Consider the following 18626-nt stretch of genomic DNA (forward strand, 5'->3'; position numbering starts at 1 on the left):
AAGATGGTCAAGATTGGATTTTTGAGCTGAGATTTTGAAGGGTTTTTTGATAATATAGTTAATTTCAACTATAGTGGTTTGTAAGATATTCAAAGTTGGATTTAAGCTGAGTTTTAGAAGGGTTTGGCTAATATGGGATAATTTCAAACATTTAGTGGGAGTTTAAGGATTAGGATAGAAAGTTAGTTACTTAGTTAGTATTCGTTCCAGAAGGAAGATACAAGCTTCGGTATGAGAAAACCCATCTTGCATAGCTTCTTCACTATGCTCATGGCAAAACTGCTTAGGTATAAAGATTAGTTCATAGGCTTTTTTGGGTTCTTTCTTCTTCTTCTTAATTATGTTTATTGATGTTAATTTCAACTTTAGTGATCCGTCAGATGATTAAAGATTGGATTTTTAGTTGAGTGTTTGAAGGGGTTTGGCTAATATGGGTTAATTTCAAACATTTAGTGTGAGAGGTATAATGATCATCTCTTAATCTTTGGTGGGTTCTTGTCTTTTCTCTTCTACTTTAATGGTTTGTTCGATGGTTAAAGATTGGAATTTTGAGTTGAGTTTTACAAAGGGCTTGGCTCATATGGTTAATTTCATGTTTATTGGTTTGTAAGATGCTCAAAATTATATTTTTGAGTTGAGTTTAGAAGGGGTTTGGCCAATATTGATTAATTTCAGACTTTAAGTGTGAGAGGTACAGTGCACAGTGTAGACCCTTGTGGTCTGGCCCTTCCCCTGACCCGCACATAATGAGGTGCCTTAATGCATCGAGCTGCCCTTTTAGTGTGAGAGGTATAAAGATTAGCTCTTAAGCTTTGATAAGTACTTAGTTCTTGTCTTTTTTCTTCTTAGTTGTGTTTATTGATGTTAAGTTCAACTTTAGTAGTTTGTAGATGGTCAAGATTGGATCTGTAAGCTGAGTTTTAAAAGGGGTTTGGTCAATATGGGTTAATTTCAAATATTCAGTGTGAGTTTATCTGCCCTACCAAGGTTGGGCTAGGCTTTGATGGATTCGTAATTTTTTTCCTTCTTAATTGTGTTTATTGATGTTAATTTCAATCTTTAGTGGTTTCTAAGATGCTTAAAAATTTGATTTTAGAAGGGGTTTGGCTAATATGAGTTACTTTCAAATATCTAGCGTGAGTTCATGTCAGTGGCGGATCTACACTATAGTCAGGGGGTTCATCCGAGCCCCCTTCGGCGGAAAATTATGTTATATATACATGGTTAAAAATATTTTTATGTATATATATATATATATATATATATATATATATATATATTAGATTTTGAACCCCTTTCGATTTTATATTCACTTATAAACCTCCTTAGCGAAAATCCTTGCTCCGCCACTGGTTCATGTGTCCTGCTACCCAATCTAGCAAGCGGCATCCATTGATGAATGGTTTACAAAGGTAGTCCTTATGAACTAATTGTTCTACACTTCTTACTTGGTGTAGTTTGTTACATGGGTCATGAGTGGGAGCATAGTTTCCATTTGGATATGTCACCTCAAGGCTGGGATAGGTTTATGTGGCACCTGTATTGTATTTGTGGACGTAGCATGTTAGGGGTGGAGTAGTGGATAGGGAGGTTTGTGTCCCAAAACCACTACCCTTTTCTAGAAAACCAAGAAAAAAGAGGTTACTTTAAGTTTACTTGGCACTTGTATTTGTGGGTGGCAGGTTACCTAGAGGATCAATCAAGGCTCATAACCCGACATAGCCTTTTCCGGATAAAGGAAGTTTAATTTCAAGGTCAAGGTAGATTTTGTGAGGGTATAGTGGTTGTCATTCTTCCAAATGTTTAATCTTTTCGCCACTTAGTTGTGCTGGGAGTCTCTGAGCAATTCATTTTTATAGTTAATTGGTTTAATTCTTATCTGTCTTTTTACCCCAAATCGAGGGTCCATTATTGAGATAATACCATAATAATTTTGATTTTCAGGTGACCCTTGCTCATCCCAAGGATAAGCTAACATAGGCGCAACCCCAATCATTATCAAGTTTTGGAGTGAGCAGCGGTGTTAGGGCAGCTGTAACAAGGATCTTAAGTGGAAATGGTAGTAAAACACTTAGTTTTGTTGGAGGAAATGGTGGAAGTAAGTCTATTAGTGGCATAAGTGGTAGGGTTGGATCATAAGTCTATTAGTGGCATAAGTGGTAGGGTTGGATCATTTGGGGTGTCAAGTTCAAGTAATTTTGCTGGTAATTCAAACTTTGATGGCAAAGGAACCTATTTAGTGTTCAATGTTGGTGATGCAATTTTTGTCAGCGACTTAAATTCTCGAGATAAGGTAAGCTCATCAACATGTTTGCTCTGTGAGATGGTAGATTTGATGATATGGATTATGAGAGATTTATTGTCCAATATAGGACCCTATAAAGTCTATACATTTCAGCAATTCAAAACCCGTTTGCCATACATTTGATCCAGATGCAAAGGAAGGACACGACTTGCTCATTGGGTTAAATTTTGGAGGTGATATTTTTCCTTCTATTAGTCTATGTGACATATTATTTACAGCTTCCAGTAGGTTTCATTTTTCAATTACAAGGTCTATTTTTACACTTGTAGTTCATTCAGTATCTTTACGGCAACAACTACAAGATATTTGGAAGAAGCTAATTGAGGCACAACATTACAACAAGGATGGTGTTGTCAACAACAGGCAGGGCTCTCAAATAAAACCGTCATTGTTATTATTGTAAATGGTTATTTGTTGTTATCTCGTCTTTTGGGAAATAATGTTTATAGTCCTGGGCTTCCTTGACATCTCTTTTAGTTGACTTTGAAATAGATGAATATTTAGTCGGACAGTGTCGTACATGCTTTGATGGCTAATACAACTTGTTAGCTCCCTAAAATTTTCCTTATAGTAGATAGATTTCGATTTTGATAAAGGTGGAAATCTTAGGTTAGTGGAAGCCCCATTCATGAATTGACATATTACCGTCATTGAATTAAGTGCCATTGAGCTGGTTATTTCCCATTTTATGGGTGTCAGAAATCAGATATTAAATTGGTAATCATAGTTGTACGTGACCAGGATGTCACGGGTTCAAGCCGTGGCGACATCCCCTTGTAAAAATGTTCGGCAAGGCTGCATATAATACACTTGTGGTCCAACCCTTCCTAAACCCCGCACATAGTGAGAGCTTTACTAGACCGATTTTCAAATATGGTTGTATCATCCAGAAAAAATGCTGAATGGCATTATGATTACATAATGTTCTCTAAGGCACTCCTCATGTTCAAAATAAAGTTTTGTAATCCTAATGCAAGATCCTTCTAGCTTATAAATTATACCTTATCATTAAGTATAGGTCCATCTCTTATGGACTATTGGACATACTTTGACACCTTCCATGTACGAACTCGCCCCTCCCCCAAGTGAGGGAGGATAAGTAGATTAGTTGATGAAGTATAAGGATGAAAACAAAAATATGATTTGCTTTTGAATTTTTTAGAACCCTCATAAGTATCAAGAAGTTATTCAACAACAACACAATGTATTCCCGCAAACTGTGGTCTGGAGAGGATAAAGTGTATGTAGTTCATATCTCTACCTCAGATGAAGTAGAGAGGTTGTTTCCGATAGACCCTAACTCAAGAGAAGAAGTTATTCAAGTTAAAAAAAGAGGTTTTCTTTTTGAACAAGATTAAAGGCACTATATGTAAGCAAAGGTCGTGAAGGAAATGCAAAAGATACCCAAAGGTCGTAAAGAAAATGCAAAAGATACCCAAACAAGTTAAGTAGGGGAAGAAAGAAAAAGCTTACTAAGATAAGGAACAAAGAAAAAGAAGATGACTAAGATCTTTGTTACGTTTCTCATTAAAAAAAAAAGGAAGAAGAAGGGGGTAGATGTCGAAGGCCAGTGGCGACCCAGATTTAAGGAGTGTGGTACGTACTACAGTGCATCTAACCAACTAAATGCCAGTGCACCTAATCAACTTCTTGTTTAGTGGGTGCTTTTATAAAATTTATACCTATTTTCACATATTTTTTTATGTAATTATATCTATTTCACGTCAAATTTAGTGGGTGACGAAGCACCTAAATTTATGTATAGGTCCACCCCTGTCGAAGGCACCATCATTCTCCTTTTATCTCTTCCTTGCTCAAAAGAGAGTAAAAACTAGATAAGGAATTGTTGAGCACTTTATTGAAGCTGTACGAGTAGTTCAAAATATTTTTTGGTTCTTGCTGGTTAGCTAGGGACATCTTGTAGTGATAATTTGGTGGCATAGGTAAGAAAAGAAAAGGAAAAGAAAAATTTATGGTAGATCCTGTATTAAGTTGTGTTATTATACTTTGGAATTTTATTTTATTTAGATTTTGTTTTGACTATAACCTGTTAGGATTTTCTAGCAGAATATGCTCTTAGCTCCTAAGGAACAATTTTTTCATATTTTTTTAAATTATTAAATAAATCATAAAACATAATAAATAAAGAAAACTAAATATAAAAATATAGAAGGTTTTTGGATGAGCTTTTTACAGTTTATAATTTAAAAGTCATAAGTAGGGAAAACTCTATTTTTTATTTTTGGCTTATTTTTATATTTTTTTGGCTTAAAGGTGAATGCTTAAAAACACTTTTTAATTTTACTAAACACTATTAAAATTTTAAAAAATACTTAAAACTAAGTCAATCCAAACACTCTATGTAGTCTTTAAGTTAGGTTGCTTTTAGTTTTACTTTTTCTTTTAGTTATTTTTTTAATCTTTTTCATTTGACATTTAATTCACAAAAATTATAAAATTCATAATTTAAATTTTAAAAATCTGTACACACTTATATATAAAAAAAACTTAAAAAATTTACTCAAGGAGAATTAAAAAAGTAATTGCACAATATAAAGATAAAGTATTATAATTATGTAAAAATAAAATTTATATGAAATAATATTTTATTAATTTTTCAAATAGTGTTAACTTTTTAAAAATAGATTACTTTATATTTACTTTTTTCTCTAACCCTCTTTTTTTTTTGTTACTTTTAATTTTACTTTATTTGTTAATTTTAATTGCGTAACTATTAGAAAAGACGTAACAGAGGTAGCAAGAAGTTACAATATTTTTTTTTCTTTTGCATATTTATTTGTCCATTCAACTTCAAGTATTTATTTACTTATTAAATTGCGAATATTAAACTACTCATTCAACTTTCGTTATCTTTTTGGCTTTTTCTTGTTCTTCTTCTTCTTTGTTTTCATTTATTTTTATTTAGATTCGATGATGTGACACATTTATATTAGTAGTAATTACATTTTTCTTTTAATTCATTTGTTTTTATTTTTTTTATTTTTATATTTATGTGTGATTAATGTTTGATTCTTACCTTATGCGGTTAAAATATGACTCTTTGTTCTCTTGCTCCATTTATCTAAGTTAATTATAGGAAGAAATTTATTATTTTTTTATTAGGTATTTGTTACACATTTATTTCAAATTATAAAATCACCCAAAATTCATTTTTGAGAATTATAAGATTTTGTCTATATTTATCTATTTTGTATTTGTAATGTCTAACAGACTTGAGTCTCAAAAGTTTTTATTATAGTCAACGAAAAACTTGAGTCTCCAATATACTTTGCGATTACTTTTAATATTTAAGTGTAATAAAAAATAAAATTATAATATGATTAAATTTTTATGATCGTACGGAGTGCGAACAAATTCACTAATACCAAATAAAGTGAATATGTTTTGAATGTTTCCACATCCCAGTTGTAACATTTAATTGCCAACAAAATTTTGGAGACAATCATAAAATCTTATCCGTTTTGAGTAAGCCAATAACTGATTGGCACCTCAGCAAGCAAAAATCTAAGTGCATCCTGAATAGGCCATTCTGTGGCCACAAACTCGTCATGTGGCCAATGCCACATAAATTTCTTTACAGCCAAATAGATTTATAACAATTTAAACATACAAAAGCAAAGAAGTATACCAAAACAAAGAGAGAGAAATAAAAACTTCCATTCTTTTCATAATCTTGAGTTTCAACAATGGCTTCCACCATGATGACTACTCTCCCACAATTCAGTGGCCTCAAACCCCAAGCTTTCTCAACTTCTCCAATTCAAGGCTTGGTTAGTTCTCCAATTACGAACTTTGTCGCTAATTCACTGTTAAATTGCTCGTATAGCTAAATTTTTTGATAATATGACACTAATTTGTAGCTCAAATAGAATTCGCTACAAAATTCTATTGTTTAGCTACATAATTTATCTATCGCTGGTTCATGTTCTTTCAGAAGTGTGTTAACAGCACTATTTGTTTTTTTATACAAAAGGAGATTCAACAATTTCCATACAAAACATAAAAAAGTATTTTACTTATATATGCGATATAATTTTTTTGCAAAAGAGATTCAATTGAACCCTTTTGATCATATATAGATACGTGGCTACATATATAGCAAGTTATATTTCATTCGTAGGTTAATATATTAGGATTGTTAATAAAAAAATTACTCATAATATCTAAAATTAACATATCATATTAGAAAAATCATGTTCTCAAATTTTAAACTTTAAGGGGTTGTTTGATAGCTGGTTTGGAGATGAGTTATAGCGGTTTGGAGATGAGTTATAGTGGTACCGAATCCCACATAAATAATTCCACGTTTGGTAGGTAGTTAGGAAGTAAATTATTGATGTATAAAATTAATACAATATTTAATTTACAATTTACAAAGCCACGTAATTAATACATGTATAAGTTATAAGGAAATTTATGTATTATAGGTGAAATCACAAATACATGTATTACTAATATATGAATAATTAATTCCTACATAACTAATACATGCATAAATAATATATAGTTTTTTTTTGTAATTAATCCCTACATAATTGTTTACAATATTATTTGCATATCTTTGCAGGTATCAGTTCAACCAAGACGCAACAAAGGACAAGGTGCTTTGGGAGCTCGTTGTGATTTCATTGGCTCATCCACAAATTTGGTAAATATTAATCAATTACCTAGTGTTAAAGACTTGGTACAAAATAAAATAAAAAATCTTAATTTCAAAAAATTAAAATGGGCTCCATTATAATTTAACCTATTATAACGATTAACGGGGCAAGTTTTTAAACTTCATTTGCCTAGTTACTAATCATGGGCGTATCTAGAGGCCTGATTACATATTTACATAAATTCAGGAGGTTTAATTCAAACCTTATATATATATATACATATATACATATATATAAGATTACATATGTACAATATTTGAATATGAACCTAATTATTGTTATAATATTAACTTGAAGTCACTGAAGGAATCAATAAAGTTTAAACAATGAATTTACTTCTGCTAAATCGTGTTTGTTATGAGGATTTAAGTAATATAGAACGTAATTTTTTCCATTATCGACTATGTAATTTAATACATTGAAACAAGTTGTTAATTTGCTTACTATTTTCCAGATAATTAGTTTTACTTGCTAGATGAACAATTATTGTAGCTACCTTTTAGGTGATGTATATTATAGTGTAATGAATTAAGTTGAATTCTTGTTAACATGTTTGCATACTGTCAGCATACAATACATAAACTCGGAACCTTTTCATACCGGCTTTGAAATGTTTTATCTATGTTGAGAGTCCATTGAAATATTCTCTACCTTCACAAGGTAAGGGTATACACCCTCCTTGACCCGCTAAGTATGTTGTTGTACTTTCAGTGCACAATACATAAGCTCGTTCGATTTTAGAGCTAATGTACTAATACTATTGTGTTTATGGACAGATAATGGTGACCTCAACAACCCTAATGTTATTTGCTGGAAGATTTGGACTTGCACCATCAGCAAACAGGAAGGCAACTGCAGGGCTAAAGCTTGAGGTGAGGGACTCTGGCTTACAGACTGGGGATCCTGCTGGATTTACACTTGCTGATACTTTGGCTTGTGGTACTGTTGGTCACATTATTGGTGTTGGAGTTGTTCTTGGACTCAAGAACATTGGTGCTCTCTAAAATTTGTATCTCTATGTTCATAAATCAAATCATCTTTTTGTGAATTATTCATATTTCTATCATCTTTTTGAATTTGGTTCGGAAGGAAGGAAACGAAAGATAAATGGAGTGAAATTGCGATGGGAAATCGATAGAACTAGGAGTATCAAATTTACCGTTATGAAGATATAACATGGCAACTTCCCATCTGGGCTCAAGATACGTCCATCTCTGATTAATAAAGGGTAAAAAAAGGTGTATTCTTATTATTGACGTCCAACTCCACGTAATACATCTTAGTTACCTTGAGATACAATCCTATGCTAGATTTACAAGTATAAGGATGTACGATATGAGGTACGAGCTAAAAGGGGAAAATGCAGTGCTCTTTAGAGAGAATATAAGAGTAAGATGAAGAAAGTCAAGTGTGATTGCATAATCACACAGGCTTGTCCTTCGTCCTCTATTTACAGTCATTTGGGTACTTGGTGTCCCTGACTGACTTTGATGTCTGTCAGTTGAACTGAATCTCAATTAGAACACAAACCAGATCCAACAAACACCAAGATAAAAACAAGACAGGATGGAAAGGCAGCACCATGCATGTTACGTCGGCCATAAAGAGAAACTTAAGTTGACTAAAGCCTCTAAAAGGGAGTTGGACAAGAAGGAAAGGAAAAGATGAACGTACCTTCTTTGCTATTGTATTTCCTTTTCTTACTGATTTTGATATGCTTTACTTAGGTTGACGCTAAGTAACATATCTATCTTCACAAGGTAGGGTAAAGGTTGTGTAAATACCACCCTCCTCAAATTCCACCTGTGGGATTACACTGGATATATTCTTGTAATATTATGGTGCCTAACCAAAAGGTTTGTTGCCTTCTCATTTCAGTGTTTTAATTAATCTAACTCGAGGGGAGAAGAGTAGCAGCTTGTTTAATCAATGATATCTTGGAGAAAAAGTATGTAAAGTAGATATGCATAAGAAATCAAATTGAGCAACAACCCATGCCTTACCAGGCAAGCAATAGCAGTATGTACGTGTAAGCACACAAGTGGTATCTAGGAACACCTCTACTTCATTATAATGACACAATAAAAGATCAACTCCTTTTCTCAACAATGGCTGCCTGGTCCACTTCAATGTGCGGTAGCAAGTCTCTGATTGAGCTTGAGTGGCGATAAAATTCTGCTACGACTTCTTCACAACAATGACCCAATTCATGGCATTTAGATGCTCCAGACTCCCTTACTGAGAATTTTTTCATTTATTGCATCGACCTCTGAAAGTACACCTTCCACGTTGTTCTTCCTTGCTTCAAAACCACGCCTCTTTGATTCCACTTCCAACTTCACATTTTTCAATTCTTTGGCAGCCTCCTCATAACTAAAACCTCTTTCTTTTCCTAATTGCTTGCTTAATTCTTCCAATTGGTCTGCTTTTCCTTTCCTTTCAACAAGTTTAGCTTCAAGGGATTTTTCCAGTACTTCGTTGTCATTCAACTTTTGTTTGAGAACCTTAATATCTTTCTCAATAGATTTAGTTGAATTAAGCTGCTCTTGTATAGTCTGCATCTGATTGAAGTTCTTGGACATTTTCTTATAAGCCTTTGTATAAACCTCGAGAATTGCAGTTTTATTTTGGAAAGATGCATTGCTGCTCTTTCAGCATTTTTTGCTTCGGCTTGAAATCATTTCTTTTCCTCCCGTGCTCGCTGAAGCTTAGCCGGTGATTGGACAATCTTAGAACGGAAATTCGCATTGTCATGAACTGCTTGTACCAATGCAAAGTCTGCATTAGAAATCTTCTCATCCATCACCTTAGCCCTCTCCTTAAGTTTTTTTATTGAGGCCTTCAAGGACAATTGGTGATTGTTAAGACCGGAAATTGTTTGCCTCAGTTCCTTAACATTAGAATCTATTTCTTGAACCCGAGGCATCTCCCCTTCTCTTGATTCATTTTGTTCTGCATGTTGGGTTCAATTGGTGTGAATGAAAAATGGAGGAACACAACCTTTTATGAAAAGACATATTGTTTTGAAAAAGGAGTGACTGTTCAGATACTTGTGTCTATTCAGAAAAAGACAATGTTTCGAATGAACTGACATGACTCTATCAAAGGATACACCTTTTCAGATGAACCATTGCTACCTTTCGGAAGGGAACTTGATGGCTATATAAACCTGCATTTATCCACAGGTTTTGGTATGAAAATTTTTTTGACATACAAACTCCTCCTGTCTTCAAAACATTCCTTGTGATCAATCAAATCGTTGAGTGAGTTCGACGAATCTAATTATTTGAGGTACCACTATAGTTGGATTGAAAGTCATTTTATCCTGGGAGGAAAATTCCAAAACCTCGGGTACAGTGAGGGAAATTATTTCTTAAGGACACTCTGTGAAGTCGGAGGACTTGGCTTTACATTTTTGTTTCATCTTAATTTCTGAAAAAATAAAACACACTTCTTAGAAAGATCGCTTTGATCTTGTGTTGAGGGTGATGTTGTACTTCATAGTGTTCTTGTTTTAAACTTGAACTAGTGTTGAAGTTATTATTTCAAATTACAGATTTTTGTACCCAAAAACGTTGAAAAACAACAATCTTAAGGAATAATTTTTAGAAAAAGGATTTTTTTTTCTTTTGCTTGTTTGGTGAAATTTTCTTTTCACTAAAGTTTTTTTTCCCGAATCTGTATAGCTTGGTTTTTGGAGATTAAAACTTTTAGCTTTCTACTCTGTTTGAACTTAACTAGTGATTTGAAGAAATAAAATCTTCATCACAAGTTAAAGATCACTCGGTTGACGATTGAAAGTCATAAAAACTTCATCGTTAAACTAGAAACAAGAAGTGTTTAAAGTTGCTGCAATTTTTTAATAAGTATTTTGATATCCTTAAGGTACTGTCTTGTGGTGACAGAAAAATGACAACTGATAGTCAAATGCATGATGCTGGAACGACTATGGCAGTAACTAGTATTGCCACGACGAGTCGTCCTAATGCTCCACAAGCTATGAAACCAACGGAGAAACCCGAAAAGTTCACGGGTATTGACTTCAAGAGATGGCAGTAGAAAATGTTTTTCTACCTCACAACTCTGTGTCTTCAAAGGTTTACGGTTGAGGAAGCTCCGAAGGTGCCCGAGGAACTTTTGAAAAAGAACGCTTTGTGATTGTAGAGGCTTGAAAACACTCAGATTTTCCTTGCAGGAATTATATCTTGAGTGGTCTCCAAGATGACCTCTACAGTGTGTATAGTGAAACCAAGACTGCAAAAGAGTTATGGGGAGTGCTAGAACGAAAGTACAAGACGGAGGATGCCGGAACTAAAAAGTTCTTTGTTGCAAGATTCTTGGAGTACAAAATGATAGACAACAAGTCTGTTGTAGACAACTAGTCTGTTGTTTCCCAACTGCAGGAACTGCAAGTGATCATCCATGATCTCCTAGCGGAAGGTATGATTTTGACAAATACCATTGTTGAACAATTTAAAAATGTTCTTAGTATTCACATGAACTTTATTGTAGGTTTGATTGTGAATGAAGCATTTCAAGTAGCGGCAATAATAGAGAAGCTACCACCTATGTGGAAAGACTTCAAAAACTATTTGAAACATAAACGTAAGGAGATATCAGTCGAAGATCTGATTGTATGACTACGCATTGAAGAAGATAACAAGGCTGCGGAAAGAAGGTCAAGAGGCAATTCTGCAATGAGTGGAGCAAACATTGTAGAAGATGACCAAAACAACTCTAAAAAGTGAAAGAAAGCTGGAAATAAAAACAATCAACCCAAGAAGAAATTCAAAGGAAAGTGCTTCAACTGTGGCACGATTAGCCACAAGTCTACGGATTATCGTTCCCCGAAGAAAGAGAAGAAGAAGGACCAAGCAAATCTGGCTGAGTCTAAGAAAGAAATGGATGATCTGTGTGCTATGCTTTCCGAATGCAACTTGGTGGGAATCCCTTGCGAATGGTGGATGGATTCTGGTGCCACCCGCCATGTTTGTGCTAATAAGGAGTTATTTTCGACATTCGTTTCGGCTCAAGTAGAAGAAAAAATCTACATGGCAAACTCCATTACTGTAAAAATGGAAGGAACAAGAAAGTGTACTTGAAGATGACTTTCGACAAAGTGTTGACACTTAACAATATCCTGTAGTTCCTGAGTTACGAAAGAACTTGATTTCTATTTCACTTCTAGACAAGAACGAATTCAAATGTGTATTTATTTTCGAAAAAATTGTACATAGCAAAGAAGAAGTGTATGTAGGAAAAGGCTACCTCAATGAGGGCCTATTCAAAATGAATGTTGAAATCAATAAAAGTTCAAATTCTTCTTATTTGCTTGAGTCTCCCAATTTGTAGCATGAACGACTAGACCATGTTAATTACAAAACATTACGAAACTGATTAACTTAGAAGTTTTGCCAAACTTTGAGTGCAATAAATCAAAGTGTCAAAATTGTGTGGAATAAAAGTATGCTACATATCCGTATAAGTCCGTCGAAAGGAATTCCAATCCCTTAGACTTAATCCACACTGACATTTGTGATTGAAGTTAACACCATCACGTGGTGGAAAAAAATATTTCATAACTTTCATTGATGATTGCACTAGATATTTTTATGTCTACTTGCTAAATAGTAAGGATGAAGCAATAGATGCATTTAGGTAATACAAAACTGAAGTTGAAAATCAGTTAGAAAAAGATCAAAACTATAAGAAGTGATAGGGGCAGAGAATATGAATCTTCCTTCGCTGAAATATGTGTAGAGAATAGAATTGTCCATCAAACTACGACCCTGTATTCACCTTAATCTAATGGAATTGCAGAAAGAAAAAAATCAAACTTTGAAGGAAATGATGAATGCCTTACTTATAAGTTCAGGTTTACCGCAAAGCTTGTGGGGAGAGGCTATCCTTACAACTAACTGAATACTCAATAGAGTTCCCCATAGTAAAACACAATCAATTCCTTATGAAAAATGAAAAGGAAGGAAACCCAACTTGAAATATTTCAAAGTGTGGGGGTGTCTAGCAAAGGTCCAATTTTTCATGCCTAAAAGGTTTAAGATAGGACCTAAGACGGTGGACTGCGTGTTCATAGAATATGCTAAAAGTAGTAAAGCATGTCGGTTTTTGATTCATAAATTCAAACATCTGGATATTAATGAAAATACGATAATTGAATCAGATAGCGCTGAATTCTTTGAAAATATTTATCTGTATAAAACTAGACATGAACAGTCTATTGGAGGGTCTAAACGACCTCAAGATCAACCAAGTGAGAATGTACATAATGATGATAATCCAAGACGTAGTACACGTCAAGGAACATCAACTTCGTTTGGATCAGATTTTGTAATATTTCTCTTAGAAAATGAGCCTCAAATATTTAAGGAAGCGATGACATCTTCGGACTCATCCTTTTGGAAAAAGGTAGTCAATAGTGAGATTGATTCAATCTTAAGCAACCATACGTGGGAATTGGTTGATCTTCCTCCAGGAAACAAACCTTTAGGATCTAAATGGATCTTCAAAAGGAAAATGAAAGTGGATGGTACTATTGAAAAATACAAGGCAAGATTTGTACTAAAAGGCTTCAAACAAAAAGAAGGCCTTGCTTACTTTGATATATATTTACCGGTAACAAGGATAACGTCGATTCGAATGTTAATTGCCTTGGCGGCGGTATATGGTCTTGAAATCCATCAAATGGATGTGAAAGCCACGTTCCTAAATAGCGAATTGAAGGAAGAAATTTACATGGAACAACCCTAGGGTTTTGTGGTTTCAGGAAAAGAAAATAAGGCGTGTAAACTCGTTAAGTCATTTTATGGACTAAAACAAGCACCTAAGCAATGGCATGCAAAGTTTGACCAAATCATGTTGGCAAACGGATTTAAAATTAATGAATGTGATAAATGTGTTTATATTAAAGACACTCCAAATCACCAAGCCATTGTGTGTTTATATGTGGATGATATGTTGATTATCAGTAGAGACATTTCAGACATAAATGCAATGAAACGAATGTTTGAGAGCAAGTTCGATATGAGAGACCTTGGAGTTGCGGATATGATATTAGGGATAAGAATCCATAGAACTCCACAAGGGTTGGCATTGTCATAGTCTCATTACATCGAAAAGGTACTTGACAAATTCAAATATATGGAATTTGGTATTGCCAAGACTCCATTGGATGTGAGCTTTGCACTTCGAAAGAATGAAGACGAAAGTGACTCATAATTGGAGTACGCAAGAGTATTGGGATATTTAATGTATATAATGTACTGTACGCGACCAAACATAGCATGCGTTATTAGTAAGTTGAGTCAGGTCACGAGTAATCCTAATAAAACTCATTGGATGGCAATGAAAAGTGTTTTCGGGTATCTTAAATACACTCAAGACTACACTTTGCATTATAATAAATATCTTGCGGTACTTGAAGGATATAGTAATACAAATTGGATCACCGGATTGAACGAAGTAAAATTCATGAGTGGATATGTATTTACTATCAGTGGAGGAGCGGCTTTTTGGAAATCATCCAAACAGACGTGTATTGCTCGCTCTACAATGGAATCTGAATTTATCGCATTAGATAAAACAGGTGAAGAAGAAGAATGACTCTGGAATTTCTTGGAAGATATTCCTTATTAGCCCAAACTAGTGGCACCAGTATGTATACACTGTGATAGCCAAGTGGCGATAGGTAGGGCAAGGAGCATGATGTACAACGGTAAATCTCGTCACATAAAACGGAGACATAATACCATTAGAGAACTTCTATTTAGTGGAATTATCACTGTTGACTATGTGAAGTCAAAGGATAATGTGTCGGATCCACTTACAAAAGGCCTATCTAGAGGTTGGCGACAGAGTCGGCAGTGGGTTTGAGGATATCCTCGTTGGAGATGGAGGCTATTTGAAAATTGGCTAATGTATCAGTGATGTCTTGCTGGGGAAGTGTTGGATAATGAAATCCCGACATTTTTCACAATGAAAATTGTGGAGAGCAGTCAGAGGGCATGTGCCTTGTTTTGCAAATTGCAAGGAATCAGAGGCATATCACCAGGGTGTCATTAGAGGAATGTCCGGAAACACGAACCTACAATCACACACGCATGAATCGAGTTAAATGGACAAAGAATAACACCGGAACTTAACTTCGGACAGAACATGGAAACATCTGATACATTATCAAGACTAAAGATGTAAAGATTGATTCTCAAAGAATGTAGTCACAGTTTAAAAATGTCAACCAAACATCTTGATACTAGCATGTTAGCATGAAACTGAAACATTCAAACCTGTTATCGTTAAAATTTCTAAGAGAGCTACTACAACAACATACCTATTGTATTCCAACAAGTGGGGTCTGGGGAGATACGGTGTATGCACCCCAGACTCTATCAGAAAAAGCTAAGCACGTCATTAAAGTAAACTAGAAAAAAATTTCTTATGACCTACGCTAGAAACGAATTTGTTTAGGAGATCCAACTTGCAATAACATTGTATTTAGATTGATACCTTTAAACATCAATGTCTTTAAAACACTTAAATGTCAAGAATATTAAAAGGTAAAGAATTTTTGACAAATAGATTAGGTGATTTCTTTCCATCTGTCCTAGCTCTTGGTGGACAGAGTTACCGAAAATATATTGCCGGTGTATGTAAGCTGACCCAGACACCATGGTTATTAAAAAAAAAAAGGAATTTTTGACAAATAGGTAAATGAAGCAAATCCCGAACTCAGTTAAAATCATAACAAAACAAATCAAGGTCCTAGATATATTAACCTATGATCTACAATCAATGATTCACTCACATTTTATAAACTTCTCTCAAAGTAAGAATTATATGACGAGAGATGCAAGAGACTAATTACAGGAGAATCATTAAAGTTTTTTTTTAAAATCATGGTGTCCAGGTCAGCTTGCACGTACCTCGACTAAATCCACTGGATACCTACCACTTCTCACCAACAACATTGCATCAGGTAATTCTGCCCACCAAGACTAGAACGGATGGAAAAAAAATCACCTAGTGTTTTTTCCCTAGCTACAAATTGAAACTTGAGATCTCATGGTGCTCTATCTACATAATTGACCACTAGGTTACACCATTACGTGTAATCCCAAAACATTAAAGCAAGATAAAGTTATCCCAAACAACTAAGATTAGACACATAAATACATATCTATATGATGAGTCTATTTCAGGCAGTAGAGAAAAGCAGCAAGCACTTATACATTCGGTAACACTGTTTGGATGGTTGTTACATATTATTTCATAATATATCTTATTATGCTATACTGTGTTGTATTGTATCGTATTACATCATTTTGAATAAATTGTACGAGTATTGTTTTTTACATCAATATTGAAAGACAAAACTACTACAAGAAAAGTAGGGTACGGATAAAGCTACTATAAAAAGATAGCGATGCGATCACAATAAATCAATTTGTCACACAATATGATACTTTTTGTCATGTCAAAATGATCTATTTAACGATTCAATATAATAACAATGAAGTAACAATCAAGATAAATTTATTTAAACTAATAACACAATACAATAGATAGCAACTATCGAAACGAGTTGTAAGTACTTAAGTTATTAACTAAATCAAAATGCTCTTACTTTCACAATTTTAGGGTTTGTTGCCTCTAGAATTGAGCAAAGCGGACAGAGAAAACACTTGGGTTTTGGCGGAGGTAAATAATTGAAGGGAAAACAAATAAAAGAGAAAATTTGGCTCACATGTTTTAAGTTTTTAATAATCGGCAAAATGACCTATTTCTATCTTTGTTATTTTAGTATAAGACAAAAAAACACTTTAACAAAGGATAATCTTAATCCATTTGTGTATGCAACCAGATTTGGGACTAATTTATACTCCCTCCATCCCAAATTATGTGTCATCATTTTCTTTTTAGTCCGTTCCAAAATAAGTGTCGCCTTTCCTTATTAGGCAACTTTTCAAAGATACAATTGCCCTTTTACCCTCATTGGTCTCACTTAATTAAAAAAAAAGACATTGACACATTTTTTGATAAAAGAGAATTTGGTAAACTTTACCAAGTCTTTCCTTTTTTCTTAAACTCCGTGCCCAATCAAATGGTGACACATAAAATGGGATGGAGGAAGTAATTTTTAAAACTTATAATTAAATTTTAAATTATAAATAAATTAGAGTATTTATCTCCTTATAAAAACTAAAAAGTGGTGATTTCTCCCAAAAAAATAAAAATAAATTGTGATCCTATTAATTAGATAAAAAAACTTAATAGGCCATTTTACACAGAGTCCCATTGAAAAAATAGTTCCAGTCGGTTTGGATGAGTTATAACTGGGCTCATTTGTTTGCACTTAATGGAGGTCTCAATCTGAATGGTTGAGACTTCAGACCATTAAGTGCATTTGTTTTTTATCAAGATTTTAGCTCTTAATAGGTCTGAATAGGTCTTAATCATTCAGATCTAGAATCAAGTCTTCATAAGTCTGAAGAGGTATTCTGGTGTTAGATAATATTTGCCACCACTCTATTCATAATCATCAATTACCATCACTAATCACCTCTGCCATCGCCACCATTATCAACCACCACCCACCACCACTAATCACCTCCACCATCATAACCACCATCGACAACAAATATTGCTACCAACCACTATGTTAAATCGCTACCATATCTATTTCCTCTATTATTCTAATTATATTCATCACCACCACCACTGTCAACAGCACCACCATCTATAACCACTACCGGTCAATCCCTACTATCGACCAACTCATCTATCACAACTAGCACCACCGCTAACTACCACTAATACATCACAACCTCCATACATTCTTCGGACGCCACCATCATGATCACTAGTAACGCCACTTCTACCATGACTTCAACGACTACCATCACTACAATTTATCTCTACTAACAACCATCTCCACCATCACAACTAACAACATCTCTAACTAGCACCAATACATCGTCAACCATCATGCATTCATTTTTCAGCCATCACAATCAATACCTTCAACTACTAACATCAATCAACGTCACATCACAACCACCACCTCCATTATCAACCGCCATAATCATAATAGTCACTACAATACCAACCATCATAAGTATCACCACCAACATTACTAATCTCTAACATCAACCATTGTCGCCGCAACCACTATTATAAACCATCTCCACTATCACTAGCAAACATAAATATTTTTTTCAATCAAATAATAATTTTGTTGTATTAAATTATATACTTTTCTGATATATAATTAGTTTTTTATTTGAATTGTATTTTTTATTTTATTATATATACAAATAATTTTTTTTACACATTCAGATGTTGAAAAAAAAAATAGTCTTAATCATTCAGTTTTCAGATCTAAAGACAACAACTTAATCATTTAGATGTGCATTCAGATTCAAACGTTTGAATCTTAAAAAAAACAAATGCAGCCTAAATTAGAATTTTTAAGTTATGATTTTGACTTATTTTTGTTATTTTGATTTAAAAATATGTATTCAAATTTTTTGTATCAATTGCCATCAATAAAACCATGCAAACAAAGTCAAGACCTAGTACAACGAATATATAGCAAGGGCGAAGGTGATTCTTGATTTAAAGGA

The 18626-nt window shown here is 33.9% G+C and overlaps 1 protein-coding gene, 2 long non-coding RNA genes and 1 pseudogene across 4 annotated transcripts; 3 read left to right on the forward strand and 1 right to left on the reverse strand.

The window, feature by feature from the left end:
- The first annotated feature begins 1329 nt into the window (after positions 1–1329).
- Positions 1330–2814, forward strand: LOC107857292. Of its 2 annotated transcripts, none has more exons than XR_007048123.1 (2): positions 1330–2293; positions 2373–2814. It is a non-coding gene; the product is annotated as an uncharacterized LOC107857292 (long non-coding RNA). The 2 variants fall into 2 exon arrangements; XR_007048124.1 differs by having other exon boundaries at positions 2575–2814.
- A 3000-nt stretch (positions 2815–5814) lies between these two features.
- Positions 5815–8038, forward strand: LOC107848242 (photosystem I reaction center subunit psaK, chloroplastic). The gene is made up of 3 exons (XM_016692956.2): positions 5815–6096; positions 6894–6974; positions 7764–8038. Exons 1-3 carry the CDS (start codon positions 6013–6015, stop codon positions 7989–7991), a joined length of 393 nt encoding a protein of 130 aa, XP_016548442.1. The 5' UTR covers positions 5815–6012; the 3' UTR covers positions 7992–8038.
- A 1038-nt stretch (positions 8039–9076) lies between these two features.
- On the reverse strand, positions 9077–10081 carry LOC107848251 (annotated as a pseudogene).
- A 764-nt stretch (positions 10082–10845) lies between these two features.
- Positions 10846–12311, forward strand: LOC124889279. Its single transcript, XR_007048125.1, has 2 exons — positions 10846–11427; positions 11500–12311. It is a non-coding gene; the product is annotated as an uncharacterized LOC124889279 (long non-coding RNA).
- Positions 12312–18626: the final 6315 nt, after the last annotated feature.

Source organism: Capsicum annuum, chromosome 1 (genome assembly GCF_002878395.1).
Source record: "Capsicum annuum cultivar UCD-10X-F1 chromosome 1, UCD10Xv1.1, whole genome shotgun sequence".
NCBI lineage: Eukaryota > Viridiplantae > Streptophyta > Magnoliopsida > Solanales > Solanaceae > Capsicum > Capsicum annuum.